General features: G+C 44.1%; 1 protein-coding gene across 1 annotated transcript; it reads right to left on the reverse strand.

Moving 5' to 3' along the window:
- LOC135248574 (transmembrane protein 94-like) lies at nucleotides 1–14,386 on the reverse strand. Its single transcript, XM_064323368.1, has 28 exons — nucleotides 14,261–14,386; nucleotides 13,922–14,049; nucleotides 12,889–13,025; nucleotides 12,228–12,524; nucleotides 11,805–11,973; nucleotides 11,375–11,477; nucleotides 11,021–11,107; nucleotides 10,735–10,851; nucleotides 10,539–10,643; nucleotides 10,055–10,195; nucleotides 9,651–9,936; nucleotides 7,767–7,940; nucleotides 7,298–7,400; nucleotides 7,051–7,205; nucleotides 6,671–6,858; nucleotides 6,164–6,293; nucleotides 5,915–6,012; nucleotides 5,539–5,638; nucleotides 5,317–5,425; nucleotides 4,979–5,165; nucleotides 4,699–4,776; nucleotides 4,286–4,371; nucleotides 3,909–3,990; nucleotides 3,516–3,664; nucleotides 3,181–3,278; nucleotides 2,911–3,004; nucleotides 2,438–2,608; nucleotides 1–1,804 (listed from the first exon to the last, which is right to left on the reverse strand). Exons 1-28 carry the CDS (start codon nucleotides 14,384–14,386, stop codon nucleotides 1,732–1,734), a joined length of 3,771 nt encoding a protein of 1,256 aa, XP_064179438.1. The 3' UTR covers nucleotides 1–1,731.
- Between the last annotated feature and the right edge of the window lie 2,580 nt (nucleotides 14,387–16,966).

A 16,966-nucleotide genomic window follows, 5' to 3' on the forward strand; every position in this document is an offset into this window, starting at 1 on the left:
TTTTTTTTTTTTTTAATGTACGTTCTTTTGTGAATATCCTGTGACATTTTGAAAATTTCCTGAGCGGTTCGTACAGACACTGAGGCTGAAACATATTTGTCTTTAATGTCCAAAATGAAGGGCTGAAAAGGAATTAAGCTGCCAAGACGCTACTGTAAATACATAAAATTTGTATTTGTTTTGTGTGCTGGCTCCAGTATTTCTATTTTTATAATTATTTTGAGCAGCCAACGCATCATGTAATTGAATTTATTTAGATTGTTTCTGGAGCGTGGGTTGGTCACTTTTATTGGCATTATAACTGCAGCCATCTTTTTTTTCATTTTGATTTTTGTTCTCGGGACACAGAAAATTACAAGATTTATTGGAAACAAAGACTGTAATTCAGGTAACATTTGTTTAGAGAGTGCTAAGAGACAATTTTGACATTGAGCCTGAGATACTCTACATTGCACATTCTCCACACTATCCCTAAGGATAACAAAAACTATTGTCAATAAGCTACTGCAGCATGAGATACATACATAAAACTGAAATAAAACAATCTCCTGATTACAAAATCTGATCAATAGGTTCATGCTCAGTTCACTATGATAGGTGCAATGAGCAGTCGTCCATTGCTATGTGAAAAGACACAGAAACAGAACTCGAAGCAGTCCGCAAGGTCTTGCAACAGGACCTCACCCACTGGACAGAGAGGCTTTATGTGGTCCAGCGGGTCAATGATAAGAACAAGGAATGCCAGTTTTCTCCTTTAGTCCCTGAAGCCTTTGAGTTTGTACATTTCTCCACCTAGTGGCTTTGAAATGCCACTACCTGCTGAATAGTGACGTGCAGGTTTGCTGGGTGTGATACAGAAGCTATGATAAAGACCAGAAAAATACTTTTGAATTTAATTTACATTTTTTTCTATTCAACCCTTGGATTCTGGGAAGACTACCTGCATGGCTGAAACATCAATGATCTTAACATTTTACCAGTATTTTGACAAGGAGCTGCACCACAGCGTGGTTTTGACAAGTACAATTATTCACATTCTGGAATTTAAATTACACTTAATGGGATAGTTCACTTTCTTGAGTTTTTGTTATTATTTCAGTATTAGCGTGTGTTTTACATTACTGCCTAATTAAAGATATTTTAGATATTTCAGAAATATCTGATGACAAGCTAATTTAGACTCAAAACAATGGCTGGTATAGAAGCAATTGGGGGTTTATGGTCTAAAGCTGAAACAAAAACCTGAAAAAGTGAACTCTCCTTTTAAACCATAGGACATTGGTGCACAGTCGGAGCTCATCTGTTTTAGAATGAGTTCCTCTTATTTTTTTAAATCAGCCAAATCACTTAATCTGGAATTTTTTATAAAGTCATGAGCTCCGGTATCCTTGGTGATAATGTTTCACCGCATGAGTGAACCATCATTTGTGTTATAGGGCTGTTCAGAAAACTGTACCAGAAATAATTGGTTAGAAAAAAGCAGCATACACACAGCCTTTTGAAAATGGAGTTGTACACCACTGCCATAAGCCTTTAATTATTAAGAATTAGTTATTGATCATGATGGGACATAGGCATATACAGTATACCTAACTGTTTTTGGAATACAGTCATTAATGTTGCGCTCATCAATATCCTTGTATTTATAAACTCACCACACACCAGCACACTTTTTTTGTTTTTAAACCTTAAGATTGTGTAATCTTCAAGGTGTGTCTACAGAATCTTATTTCAGAAAGGGGAATTCATTCCTAACTTGGTGTCAAACTGCAACTTTTGTCTCTTCTGGTATCTCACCTTCATCCTGAAACACAGTATGTCATAGGGGGATAAATAAAGTTATAATCCAGAGCAATACCAGGGAGCAGGATTATCGCTCTTGCCAGTATCACTAGTGATTCACATTTTATTATATTAGGAGTGCCCAATCTTATCAATCTTAAAGGGCCGATGTGGGTGCAGGTTTTTTGTTTAAGCCCAGCTCTAAGACATGTGATTCTACTTATCATGGTTTTGGTTGAATTAGTTGAATCAGGTGCCCTAGTGATTGGCTAAAACAAAAAACCTGCACCTACACCGGCCCTTTTCTGATAAGACTGGACACACTTGCATTAGATCAGGGGTGTCAAACTGAATCCCAAGACAGCTGAGTGTCTGCAGGTTTTTGTGGTTTCCTTTCATTCAGCTGCCAATTAAGGCATTGAGGACAAGCTTTGTGGATTCCTTAGCCAATCAATGACTTGAATGAAACACCCCAAAAACCAGCACACACTGCGCCCCTCCAGGACTGGAGTTTGACCACTGTGCATTAGATGATCAGTATGCAGCAGTTTAACTTCATCTTTTTCCTGCAGAATGCACCAACTTGTGTAACATTGTGACTTTGGATTAATTACCCCCTTTTGTTCTTGTCTGATGAGAAGCAATTAACACTCACCTGATCTCATGAAGTTTTATACCCTCATTGATGCAGATCAAGGGCAGCAGCCATAGGAAACCTAGAAGCCATGTGGCAACAGTGATGTCCGTGATGAAGAAAATGTGGTGTGGAGTGGGGTCATGCCATAGGAGGCGAGATCCCGTTGCTATAGAAACATTGAAAATGGGCCTATGAAGAAATGAGAGAATAGTTTGTTTGAGCACATCCACCAGTCACCATAGGTTTCAGGCACATGTATGCTGATGAACTTGCATTTTTTTTGTCTGATGAACTTTAGTCTGAATAAAACTGATTTTATTTACAGCATATTAGCATTCACCTGACATTACTCCTTGGACTGGAGTGATGACATAGCTGACATGAATGAAATAAACACACCCTCCCCTCTGTTCCAAATACAGAAATACTATTGGGATATTGAAACTGCTGAGCTGACTTATGGGTGTGAAGTGAGTGACAGGGAGACCTACACAGTGATGAGTACGGCACACCAGTAGCGATTACTGAATGGGCTCTGCTTCCACATGGGGACTGAGCGGTGTACATGGCTCACAGATATGCACACTGGAACACAAAACACGCATTAACCCACAGAGGAAGGAGTGGATCACGGAACACACACACAGACATGGGAGCAACAATAGAGTGAGCCTGGAAACTTGATAACTTATCATTCCTCAGAATAAACTGCAGAACTGTGATGAATGGTTGGTCAGAGCTGTATAACCTCTCTCACTCACTGGCATTCAGCAAAACGAAGAAGGCAATGACCTTCTGGGCCAGAGCAAGACCATCAGAGTGCTTTCCAAACCAGTCAGGAGAGGAGTCACTGGAGTTCCTGCAACACATAAAATGGCCTATCACTGGGTGCTCGTTCTCTGAGTAATGAAGGACTGCTACCTACGGGAGTGTGCTACAGACTTCGTACTGCGCAGCGCAGCTGAGAACTGATTAATATCTGAAGAGGAGTATAGTATAGATACATTCATCGTGTCTCTGTGCACTAGTACAGGTAATGTACAGTATGTGCTGTAGTATACCCTCATTCACTCTTCCTCATATGAACACAGCTCACATTAGCAGGGCCACCGGGTGACACAGTGAGTCATCTTTGTGGTTAATCTCCAGACAGAAGCCATGAAGCATGAAGCCGAAACAGGCCAGGTAGGTGCAGACAGTCAGGCCAAACTTCACCAGGAAGTAGAGCACAAAGAAACGCTGAGTCTGTTAAAGAAGAGACAGAAATTTACATCAGAAAGTTTTTACATCAACTAGATAATGCCCTGCTCATCCGTTGTTTATGTGATATATTACTAATTTACCCAGTTAAATTATATTTGGCCTTCCATTATAATTTTCCATTGTTCTCAGAGTTTGCAAAATACTTTCTCTCTGGACAGGGTTATTAAAGGACACCAATTATTATGTGTCAGCAAAGTGTTCTCCCTCTTTGTAAATGATGCATTACCTTCTTTGGGAGGAAGCGCAGATTTTTCCCAGTTGGCACCTTCATAATGGTACTATCTGAAGGCTTGCCCAGAAGGGACACGCTAGAAAGACAGGAAGTCAGGCAGGGATTAGAAATTTACAGGAAGGAAGAGGAAAAGAGTGGAATTATGGTGACAGAGTCTTATAGGGATGCATACTCAAGTCTTTCAGTCATACATGAAATGCAAAAAAATCATGAAGTAGTTGGGTGGGGATGTGGTGGACAGTGGAGATCAGTCACATTTCCTACCTCTCATGAAAGTGCATTCAAATTTTTCTGGATGTTTCTGAAGATTACATAGCACACAATAATAAAAATCCAAGATTACTGAATGCCTTTAAGTGCATAAATCCCACCTGATTAATGGGAAGTGGAGGCAGGAAAGAAAAAGAACATCACTAGTGCCAAGAGGAGGAGGGAGCTGGCACACACAGGCAAGGACCTGTCCAGAGACAAATTCAGTTCAGCACAGGAGAGGATCTGTACAGAGATAAACCTAACTCATTGCAGGTATACCATATAAATGCTATGCATTTGCTAAGCTCACTGACTGCTGAAAATGTATATGTACATTGATCAGCTACAGAAGCTTATGCGGTAGTTACGCAATTTGTTTGTCTTTATCTCTTAATGTCATATCTGCTCATTGAAATCACACATAGCTATTTCACAGAAAGGCAATGCACATTAAAGTTTTATAGAAAAGTAAGAGAGTCACATTTCTGAAAGGCTTAAAAACTTAAAAGCTCAGTGACGATGCGTGTCAGACCTGGATAAGGACGACGGACAGCTGGCACTGCAAAAGGAATAGGAAGCATTTCCTGATGCCTGCTGTTGTATGGCGAGCCTGGGTATAGCAGAGAGGGGAAAGGACCAATAATAAAATAGAGGATAACTGTGTGTGCATGTGCGTGTGTGGCTGTGTCTGTGTGTGCGTGCGTGTGTGACTGTGTGTGTATATGTGTGTGTGTGCGTGCGTGTGTGACTGTGTGTGTGCGTGTGTCAGCCTGATTTCTGTGCATGTCTGTGTGTGTAGAGGTGGCTCTTACCTGTTTGATAAGTCGGATGATGGCAGTGTTGTCCTGTGGGCCTAAGTGGACCGTACAGGGCAGCCCACAGAGAGCACTTGAGAGGTGGGCTGGGGAGAAGGGGGTGCAGTGGGACTGTGATGCCGGAGGAACAGGTTTATCTGGACTGGTCCAGCAGCAGGAAGGGAGGAGAGGCTCAAGAGAAATACTACAGATTAGAGAAGGTAATCAGAACCGCAGTAACATCATGCTAACAAAATGTGTTCTTTTTCCTTAAATGACAATTGTGATTGACAGAATGCCAGCCAAACAAACAAAATAAATCTACATGCTCACCATTGAAGAAGGCCATGTGTTACCTGACATCACTCTGCAGGAACACAGCATTGTTGTTAATGTTCTGGCAGCTTCCCAGACAGCAGACCACCTCTCCATACTCCTGCATGATCTGCACCATCTCACACATGGCTGTACACATTCAAAAATATTGAGTCAAAGTGGGTACATGGACCGACACAGTTCAGATATACATGCAACATACATCTTGTACGTGAAACAGTAACTCTATGAATCATCCTCACTCTGAGAGGTGCAGTCAGTGAAGAGGGGGACGAGTAGAGGTACATTGTCAATGTTCTTCAGGTGAGGGCGTACATTCTCAATTCCCTTAGGAAGCTTTGCCTACAGACACAGAGTACACAGAGAATTATGCAGTGGGGTGGAGCAGTAGCTATAGGTTCAAAACTCAGTAGGGATACTGTTACTAGACCCTTGAGGGGGGTACTCAACCTGAATTGCTTCAGCAAACATGGGGCTGCATAGAAGTGAGTCATGCACTGCAAGGTTCTCTGGATTTAAGCTTTCACTAATGCAGTTGTTCTGAGGGTGAAAGTAGTGAATACATGTGCCATTGAACACAGCAGGGCATGCCTCTGCCTTTAGTGAGGTCTCTCTCACCCTGTTCAAGTCTCCAAGCAGGCAGGCCCCCTCACTGTCCAGAGTTCTGGTGGCTGTCCGCTCCACCTGCCTTGTCTCTTCACCAAGGTGACACTCTTCTGGAGATGGTTACAATTCAAAGATTTACCACTGTCTTAAAGTTATCAAAACTGCGGATTCCACATCCGCTGTTCTTTAATTGAGCTTTAATTCTGGGAAAACACACATGCTTTTCAGTGAATGGAGACCGCAGTCTCACTGTAGACTCACCTTCGCCCTGGTCTCTGCCCCACTGTGTCTCATTCTCCTCCAGACTCTCTGGGTCCAGGGAGAAGTGGTCTGACTGCAGAGAGATGTGGCAGTTCCAGCCTGTTTCCAGACCCATCTTCTCAGCAAATACCTAAAGCCCATCCACAGAGAAGATCTGAACACTACAGGATCACTTCAGCACTGAACCCAGCTTGGCACTGCAAAACCAAACCTCCAAAATATCACCATCAACCACAACAATTAGTGCTCTAAGAGATTAGTGCATTTAAATGACACTACTCAAGGTAATTGGACTAAAATAGCTTCTCACCATGAGCACGTATGAATGTGAATGAGCTGTTGGATTTCCATTGCTTTGCCCTTTTTATAATTAACCATATGGGGGCAGCAAAGTTCTTTTACAGCAGAAAGCTGCTTAATTCTGGTTTCTTACAGACTGCACACTTCACAGCTTCCTCTTCCAGGAAGAAAACACATCCTGTCTCATACTTTTTCGTGGGGCCTCACCTTGCTCTTGACCTCTTCCTCTGCAGAAAAATATACAAAGCGGATGCAAGCACTGTCCAGGCCAGCGATGAGCCGAACCATGTCAGGTCGGGCTTGGTACTGGGAGGACACCAGGCCGAGGAAAATGTGCTGTCTCAGGGCGAGCAGAAGATCCTGTGGGCCTGTATGGTGCTTCTCTGTGTCTTCACCTGCACGTGATAGAGCACTCAGCCTTACTGCCAGCACTGTCAACTCTGCGTGATAGTTTCACTCAGTCACCGCTGATTCACAATGGAACCTGCTGTTATGAGAGAGCTGAGAAGTGTGAGGGCAGCAGTAGGAAGGATGTGGTGTGCAGTATGGAGCCAGATCCCTCACAATATCCTCCTCAGCAGTCTTACCTGTTAATTCTATGGTTTCAGGATGTGGGTTATGTGTCAGCTCTACACACTTGCCATCTATTTCTGGGTCCTGGGAGTCAAGGATGGGTTTGAATGACAGGGCCAGGCAGTGACCCGCCATGCAGGACCGCTGGTAAATATCCAGGACCTTTTTCCTGCAGGTGATGAAAGTCATTAATGAATGAGCTCTCACTTAGAAAGACAGAAAGCACTGAAGCTGTGTATGAAAAGATGTGAGGTTGTATACCTGTCACAATCTGTGAGAGGCTGGAGGTCTTCGCCATCCCAGAATTCAGCGCATGCTCCCAGGACTATGTCAGCAGAGCCATAGGAGAAGAGCTGCAGCAGTCCTGCAGAGTGAGCAAACACAGACTGGCCGTTTGCAGCAAACATCCTGCTGCACACACTCTCCAACCACAAGCACTGACAATGTAGCACGCTGCTCACATCTGCAGAAACCATCTGCAAATTCAGAGAAATTCTCTTTAAATGTGCGATTTGACTGAAAGGAAAGTCCACACAGATTTTGCTCGGACTTATCTCAGGTAAAATCTTCAGAATCAGCCACGGTAAAGTTCCCCAGATGGTGTATTTCACAGAAAAATATCTGTGTGAAAAATATATGGAACATGACAGCAGAGCCTTGTGCCCCAGTGACCTTTAGATACGTCCTCACGTCCAGGAGACGGAGAGACTGAAGCGTCAAGGGAACACACCTGAGTGGTTGTCCTGCACCAGGAGACCCATGATGTGAGAGAAGGGCTGCCTCCTCATGGACACAGGCTGGGACTGCCAGGGGACAGTGTCCTGGGTGCAGGGCGTGGTAGGCAGGGAGTACGCTGCCACGCCCATCCTCTGCTGATAGGGCTCCTGGGCCGAAGACCTGAACCCTGAATCATACACAGCAGAGCATGGAGACAGCAGCAGATGGAGGGACATTTCCACAGGGAGTCTCCACGAGGGGCGCAGTCAACACTGAGGAACTGGCCTAACCAGGATGTTCTGGGATTAAATCCAGACAGGCACAGTACTGTTGTACCACGAGCAGGAAACTGAATTGCTTCAGGACATATCCTGCTGTAAAGCTGTACAATACTGTGTAAAAACTATAAATGACACTATATGGATAATGCCCTTAGCAAAGTAAGTGAGTTAAACAAATTATGACTGTTATCATTTTAAAGTGGGCTACAGTATAACATTACAGAGATCGGCTTTCAGCAGTCTTTATGTATCCTCACACAAAGCCGCATCATGCACAGACAGGAACATGGATATCCAAGGAGCCCAGTGAGTGAGCAAGCTTATGATTCATCAACTACAGCCGCTGGTTGCAATAAGTCATTGGTTCAAGTCAAGATGAATTCCCATAACTGGAAATGCTGATTATAGCTGATTTCACTTTCAGTACCATCTGAGGTGAAAAAATGACCAATCATGACTGAAGAAAAGCCAAAATGGCCAACTCAGAGAGAATATTCAGCCATTGTCTTGAGTCACTTTGTTGGTAGGAATAGTTATGTCTGAATCAGAAATCTGGTGGGATTAACATGTCTAATCATCAGGAAACGCCTGTCCATTATCCTGAGGAACATCCAAGTTCATTTTAGGCTACAGAAAAAGAATACATCCCTGCTTACTCATTATCCTGCCCTCCCACCTGTGCGGTTCTGGCCCAATATGACTTATTACAGCCCTAAACGTAAATTCACTGCTGGTGCTGCACTGGCATTCTCTAAATGAGAGCACTGTTAAAGGCCTCTTCCATTGGACCATATCAAGGCCATGAAAGTTAACAATTAATGGCCATTCTTAGCATAGTGCCTTTTTACCGTTGGTACATATGTTACTTTCTAGAATAAGAATAAGGAGACTGTGAAAATGAAGTTTATTAAGTAGGTATATTTTTGCTAGCTAATAAATGTCTGTGTTAATTGTGCTGCACTGTTAGCCAACACAAAAAAAAGAACAAAAAAATGCTGCCAGCAACAAAGTTGGTTGCCTGTATGAAACACTGGTGCAATGTGGGGTTGTGCCCAAAGAGGATATTCTAGCTGACTGAAAAACAAGTTATTAAATGCTAAAGGCATTTTTATGCCTTTCAGTGATATTTTTTTATCCTTATGCATCCTGCTTGTGTGTGATGATTGCAGATAATAGTCTATGGCATATTTACATTTTTAACCTGTTGGTTTTGTTTTTTCACAAACCTTTTGGCTTTCTGCCATCTTGTGTCCTGTGGGTAATGTCATAATACAATGTACTTTTTCTTTTGGGCGTCAGGACCATGACAGCAATGATTTTTTAGTTGTAATTTAGTTTTTATAGGGTAGTCTCTTCACTAATTGCAGCCAGCCCTAACAAAGTTTTTTTTTTGGTGGATTGCATAATTGCCTTTTCAGTGTAATAACTAATTTAGTGACTTAAACAGAATGCCTAGCTTATTGCAGGCTGAGTTGAGGCACATAAAGGCATAATTAATTCTTAGTGAATTCACCCCTGAGCACTACAAGGTAATTGTCAAGAGCATTAATTTGGTCAAGCATTTTATCCAACTGCATGAAGGGTTCTCGGATATGGAGCCCAGGTCTTGTCATTACCCAGGACCCTGGCCAGCTCGTAAAGCCCCCAGGGCGGGTACACCGGCTGGCACTGCGGGCGGCTCTTCAGCAGCGCTGCGTGGGTCAGGTGGTCAGACTGGCGCCACAGCATGGCCACAACCCCAGGGTCGCACGTCGCCAGCTGGAGGGCCAGACCTAGGGGGCGCAGGGAGCTGTTGTGGCGCTGCCAGTGGGAGTCATCAAACTGCACCCGCGTGTCCGTCCCCCTGCCCAGTGACAGGCTCAGCAGCTCCAGCACACTGGAGCCCTGGGATGGGGATGGGGGCTGCGAGATGGGAAAATGTCCTGTCATCACTCAGGGAAAGCGGTCTGGTGTCAGTTGGACAACAGCTTGGTCAAGACTGTAGTCCACTTTCAATCCAAGGGAGCAGCACTACACTCACCTGCTGAGTGCAGTTTTTAGGATCCATTCCAGCTTTCTTTCCACTGCCTCTGTGTTTCAAGGACCCGCTGAAGAACAGGACTTTTTCTGGGTTTGGGCTGGGCCAGGAAAGAATACCCTGCTTGTCCACACAGCACAATACCTGAGCATACACATGGCACATGCACACACACACACACACACACACACAAACACACGCACATAGCAAGTGAGGACTCTAGAAACTACTGTAACATTAAGAGAATGAGCACTTGTCGTAACAGTGAGGATGACAGTGCAGCACAATGGGAACTGTAAAGTGGGGCACTGCCGCTGTAGTCTTGAGCAAAGCACTTAACCTGAATCGCTTCAGTAAATATCCAGCCGTATACATGTTGTGTATGTAAAGAACGAAAGTCGTGCCAGTCACTCTGGATAAGAGTGTTTGTTTAATAATGGAAATGCAAGCATAACAACTGCAGGGTGTTAAGTCTGCTTGGCCTTACCGTAACTGAACCCAGGCTGTGTAGGAGGCTGGCAGTGTGGCAGAGCGCAGGGGATCTTCCACACAGCACTGCTATGAATGCTTGACAGGTCAAACCCCACACCTCCTGTGGCACAGTGACATCACGCTGAGAGAGGATCTGCCCCAGCACACTGCTGAACTGCCCCAGGGTCATTTTAATGACAATTGTGACTCACTCTCCAGCCTTGAGGTTGGGCACCCAGTTGAGTCAGCACCCAGATCTCACCATACAAACTGCCTTGCAGCCAGAGGAGGGGGAATGCCAGGGGCAACAGGGGCAGAACCCCATTCACCTGTGAACAGAGAGGGACGACAGCAGGAATCCTCATCGCTGTCACCATCACGGTACTTCAAAGCATTAAACATTTAAGGCAAGTGTCTGATTCTATCTGTGCTGCATGACGTGCGTGTGTGTGGGTGTGTGTGTGAGAGAGAGAGAGAGAGAGAGAGGGAGAGACTCACTGGCAGCTGCAGCAGTGTGACAGGCCAGGGTCCGACACCTGGGGCACCCAGGAGGTACCGGGCCAGATTCAGCAGTAGCAACACCACCTGCACAGGACAGCACTGAAACTGTGGCATGATACACCATGGGAAACTTCACAAGCATATCAGACTGCACAGGGGCTATCCATTAAAATTAACAATATAATAGGAAGTATTCTAATATGGCACATCACTGTCATATATTATCAGATATTAATACATGCATTCCCATCTTGATCCTCATCTGTTCATGTGATCACTGATCTGTCATGTATAAATGAAAAGATGTAAATTAGTATGTTGTGTTGACCTAAGGTAAGTAGATAGGCTCACCAGAACCAATGGAGCCAGCCCTCTCTCCAGCAGACTCTGCACAGTATAGCGCTCATTGTCTAGAACTGAATCAGGACGCTGCTCCCCCAGCTCTAAACATCGTCTGAGTAGAGACGTGCAGAGCTTAGTTGCACTGACCTGACCACACATCTATGACCGCATTCACAACACACATTACATTATATTTAGCAGATCAGATAATCTTATGTAGAGTGACTTACTTCTACATTTATGCAGCCTGATATTTTACTAGGACAATTCAGGTTAATTAGCTTGCTCAAGGGTACAATGCCCCAGCTGGGAATAAAACCTCCAAATTTGATTTATAAGCCCAGTTCCATAACCATCATGCTACACTGCCACCCCCACACACAACGAAAACGCACATACGCAAACAAGCAAACACTTTCTTCAGCTGACTGAGACTCACTGCACAGTGTCCACTGTTGGTGTCTTTGTTACCCTGAAGAGCTGTGGTTGGAGCAGATGGTGTAGACGGGGCCTGTCGCTGTCCAATGGGGAGGGCGGAGAAGAGAGGTGGCTGAAGACGTCACTGCGGGAGAGGACCACATGCTCCTCCTCCTGTTTATCACACAGATCTCAGACAGAGGCAGGCCTGGGGCCTGTATCGTGAAGCAGGATTACTGAGTTGGCTGGATAACTGCACTGAGTAAAACCCTGAACAGATGTTCTTGCTTAAGTCCGTGTTTCAGATTTAGGAGGCTTCTGGGTTTTACTCAGTGAGGTTATCCACCTAACTCAGTAATCCTGCTTTGTGATAAAGGCCCCTGGGAACTTACCATGCAAATACTTAAACGTTCAACGAATCTGTGCTTTAAATTATTGGATTTACTTAAGGGTGAACCAGCATGAATTCCCTCCTCTTGCAACATTAGTTTGTTGCAGAGTGCTGGTGATATGGATTCCCACAGTGGGCAAGGCTCCACTTTCACCTGGATGCCCCTGAGCTCTGTGGGCGCTTCTGCCCCAGGACGCAGGGCGATGATGTCACCCTCCACCAGCAAAATCACTGGCAGGTTGACCAGGTGGCCATCTCGATAGGTCCACTGCAGGGAGATGGCTGGGGAGGGCTGGCAGAAGAGCTCCATGCAGGCCTGTGTCCAGCCTGCCTGGGGATGTCGCAGGTAGTCTGAAACACAACAGGTGTCTGTCTACTGTGTGTGAAGTATCAGGTATCTGTATACATTGCTAAAACATACTGAACATACTTTAATTTGTTCTTAACGAGCCTTTAAAAAGCACTTTTTCAACCAATCAGATCTTATTCAGGCCATGGACTGGTTGCCTGCTTGCTCTTTATGTGGTCTTTACCCTTTGTACACATTTTTTGGGCAGCCTTCCCCTTTATTTTTGCTCTAGGAAATATAATGTTTAAATGTTCAATGTCAAACATTAAATTTAGCTGGGGGTTATCTAACATAACGCCTGCTCTCAACAACTTCCTCCCCTGTCTGTAAGTTTGGTTCTTGGAAAGGTTTCTTTGGGATGCTGACCTTGAATGGTGCACAGGATGGCCTGAAGCCGGCGGGGAATCTCCTCCCTCTTCACCCACTGCAACTGTGCCATAGCAACCAGCCCTGCCAGCAGGAGAAGCAGGAGACTGCAGCCCCCCACCAGAGCTGTCCCATCACTGCAGGAGAGGAGGATGCACAAACACTCCGATCCGTGTGATGACACCTCACATGAAAAAGACCAATAGACTACTGCACTGCTTAGGGCATGGATGAAAGCTTAGTCAAGGATCAGTCCACTTAAGGTTTAACAGTCATGAAGAGTGTAACAATTCCTTGGTTAACTTTTGGCATTTTTCTCTGCCACAAACATTCTATTCTGAAAGAGGGCAAGGTGGATCTAACCAGGAAGACTGAGTGGTTCGGCAGATGTTTAATTTGTTTAATTAGGCACATGCCTAATTTGTAGTATGTATTTTCTACTGTACATTATTTTCCACTTGAAATTTGAATCATCATATTTCTGCTACAAGCTATGGAATCAAATACTGTATATTCATATATTCAACAGCTTTCCCTCAATAGGTATTTTTCCCCATTTGGATTATGGCTAATATTTTGATATATATATATTCCCTGCGGTTGTGGCTTTGTATTTTACCCCTCTATTGTATTTTTGTCTTGCGCAGGATGTTCTGTTCTCACTGTGGCCTGGGCTGTTTGTGTCTGTATTTGTATCACTGTGACTGTGTGAAAAATAAAGCCTCCTAGCCACACCACAATGACCCTGTACTGAAGTGTTAGAAGTCCCTTTACTGTGTGTGAACATTCACTCTGCATATAATTTTATTATTCATTATTTAGTTTCATTTATTTGTGTTGTGCTCAGGGGTGCTGTTGCCTCCTCCTGGATGTCACTGTGTAGATGTGTGCTAATGTGTAGGGCCATGTGATGAGTCATTACCTGGGGGCGTTGTGTGAGTGCGCAGAGGTGTACTGTTACTTAATCTGCTCCACCATGCCCGTGTGTAGAGGTGTGTCGTCGCCTGTGGTGATGTGTTGAAAGACAGCATACCTGTGTGGGAGGAGCAGGGTGTGGCAGCCCAGCAGAGCTACGGCACACAGCAGCATGAGCAGGACGCTGGGCCAATGCAGGCAGGACCAGCGCACAGAGTGATGCAGGAAACTCCGCCGCCATGCACTCTGGGAGAAAACAAGACCCATAAATAGATTAGCAATGGCCCTGAATTTCCTTTTATTTTCAGTTCTCTTCATCTCTCTCTCTGCAAAGATCATCCGCAAATTTGGGGAAAAGTAAATGTATGTCTTGTGCGGCTGTATTTTGTGAGCTGTTGCCTTAGTGTACATCGCTTGTGCCTCTCCTGCCTTCAGGCCCACTGATCCCCAGCCTTGCCTGCCAGGTGCCCTCTGCCTTTCTCTTCCTCTTGAACTGCTCCAGGGTAGAGGCCAGCTGGGTGTGCAGCACAGACAGGGCCTCTGCAGAGGTCAGGCCCAGCTGTCTGTGCACATGACTCTGCATTACAAATCCACATCCAGGGGGTTTCCTTCCAGATTGGGCACGTCCTGCTTCACCATGTGCAGTCCAAGTCATGTGTCTCACTGAAAAAGATTCACAGAAAACAGCATAAATTCCTGAAAAGCTTATGTGTCCATACAGAATGAAAGCCTGTTGCTACCTTCCAAATCAGTCAGGTAGTGCATTCCATACAATTTTCATAGTATTTTCATTGAACACACATCCTGTGTCATGCACACCAACTTGCAGGTGCAAGAACAAGTGGCCATGCAATGATTCTCATGTATATATCTGCATAAAAGCTCAACTGTGGAGTGTGATTATTAGGCCCTGTTATGGCTTATGTAATACATGGGGTTAAGGGTGACAGGTGAAGTGAGTCATCTCCCACCTCCCACCATTGTAAAAACAATTATGAAAAACACATGAAATGGAAAAATGGTATTTGAACAGACATATTATGATGATGATGATGATGATGATGATGATGATGATGATTATGCAATGCCAATTGGGATTAGTATATGAAATGGTTGGACATGTCCTCAATATTAGTGTATTTTTCAGTAGTATATCCTGCATTATCACTTACTGTTAAAAAAATTAATTGTAGTTACAGTAACATTAATATTTTGTGTCTTATCCCGGCAGCAATTTCATGTTTATCATCAAATCTGCTAAACATACCTGTTCAGGTATCAAAAGCTCTCAGCAAGTACAGTCAATAGTAAGACATTTTATTCACCCAGTTTTACTTTCCAGGAACTGGTTAAATTCCTCAGCCTCTGTTCTAAATTATGAATTGCTCTCAAAGTTATTATAAGTTCCTCATAATTGCAGTCTGTGTTTTTAATTTCCTTGAGCTCAAAGGAATTGTAGGCAGTAAGCCCAAATGGACAACGTCACACCTCCACAAGTGTTCCTCTGTCCCACAAGTCCCCGTAGGAAGAACGCAGCAGGGTCAGGTTTGGCCCATGGGGACCCTCAACACAACGTAAGTGCTCAGTGCTCTCTCTATTGAATAGCTTATGCCATAAGACCTTCAACGAGTATAATGGGTAGTTTTATTTCAGCAACAGAGACAAAGGAGAGGGGAACAGCTTTGTCCTTCCAGCTGTCTGAAAACAAAAGCACTTTTTTCCCAAAACACAAAAAAAGTGAACACGGGTATTTGCTCAGATCGCTTCTCATTACGGTTCCTGTCACCATCTCTTGCTCTTCAGCAGGTAAGCACCCTTTTGCAGATGAGAAGATAGCAGCACTTACCGCATCACATTCATTGGTCCAGCTTGCCTTCACAGGGGTATTTTACCGACAGATCTCTGTCATTTCTTCAAAAATCTCGCCACTGAAATGATAGCATGGTAGCTGACTTGCTCAAAATGGAGCAAAGGAAAAACCTGCAAGGACACGCAATCCCATGTCATCTCCAAATGTGCCAGGCAACACACTCAAGCTGTCAGGTGCAGACGGCTTCCTGCAGAACCAACTGCCATTCTTTACTAATGCATTACAATGCTTAGCTGGGCGCAGAGCTTTGTTTCATTTTCATCAATAAAAACAGTGATGACCAAAAGAAAATAACATGTTCTCACTTCTTGGGTGAGTTTGAAAAGGAGATTTTTGACAAATACAACCTCACAGGCATTTCTTGAATCATGAAGGTGCCATAAATAATTTTTTTAATTCTCATATGATGAAAATCATTTTATGTTTGCATTTCATCATTCTTTCTTTCCTGAGCCTATCAAGATGGGAAACAAGCAGAAGTTTCAAAAGCTGCTCTTAGGCAGGCCAGCAGGGTATTAATGAACGTATAATTGAAAGGGGATTATATTTCCACTGTTTTAGTCACCCTAGTGGAACTGCAGGTGTGCAGCTTTCTATAGAAGGTCATCAGAGACCTCCCCTCTCACCCAAACCCCCAGAGACTCAGTTAACAACAAACGGCTCCCATCAGACCCCTCTCTTTATTAACTAATGCACAGAGTATAACTGCAGTGTCAACCTTGAGCCAGAGCTTAACAGCACTGATCAGAGATTATTTATTAAAGAGGTCCCATGAATTAAACACCGTCACTTAAGGATTCTGCGCACTCGTCTTTATGACTTTTATCTGCATTGGGAGTCCAATCTTCAGTTATATTCACACTTACAAGGGTTATATCATTCATGTTTGATATTCTCCAAGATGTGCTGCTCGGAGTATTGTGAATTTTTAATCCTCTCTGGTAATTTATGAAATGTAAATACACATGCACACACAAACACGCAAATGCATACACACACACACACACACAAACATACACACGCACACACAACACACACATACGCACACACACATGCATGCAAGCACACATCCTCATTGATGTACTCACTGGTGGAAAGGTAACTTAAATGGCTTGAACTCCTCTGCTCAGGGGACGTTTTAAAGCCAAAAATATATCACTCTCGTTCTGGTTTCCTGTTCCTCAGTTCTATGTGCTCTGTTCGCAAAAGCAGCTGCCCTCCCATCTCTCCCTCTCTCTCTCTCTCTCTCTCTCTCTTTGTCTGTCTGTCTCTCACTCTCTCTCTCTCCCCCCC

Source organism: Anguilla rostrata, chromosome 2 (genome assembly GCF_018555375.3).
Source record: "Anguilla rostrata isolate EN2019 chromosome 2, ASM1855537v3, whole genome shotgun sequence".
In the NCBI taxonomy this organism is placed as follows: Eukaryota; Metazoa; Chordata; class Actinopteri; order Anguilliformes; family Anguillidae; genus Anguilla; species Anguilla rostrata.

Excerpts from the sequence above, each read along its gene's own strand:
- LOC135248574 (XM_064323368.1), bottom strand. The coding sequence starts at position 14,386 with ATGCAGAGTCATGTGCACAGACAGCTGGGCCTGACCTCTGCAGAGGCC. Across the intron at positions 10,196-10,538 it reads ACAGCCTGGGTTCAGTTACG|GTATTGTGCTGTGTGGACAA; the intron begins GTAAGGCCAAGC and ends GTGTATGCTCAG. Across the intron at positions 4,372-4,698 it reads TGTCCGTCGTCCTTATCCAG|GTCCTTGCCTGTGTGTGCCA; the intron begins GTCTGACACGCA and ends GTCTCTGGACAG.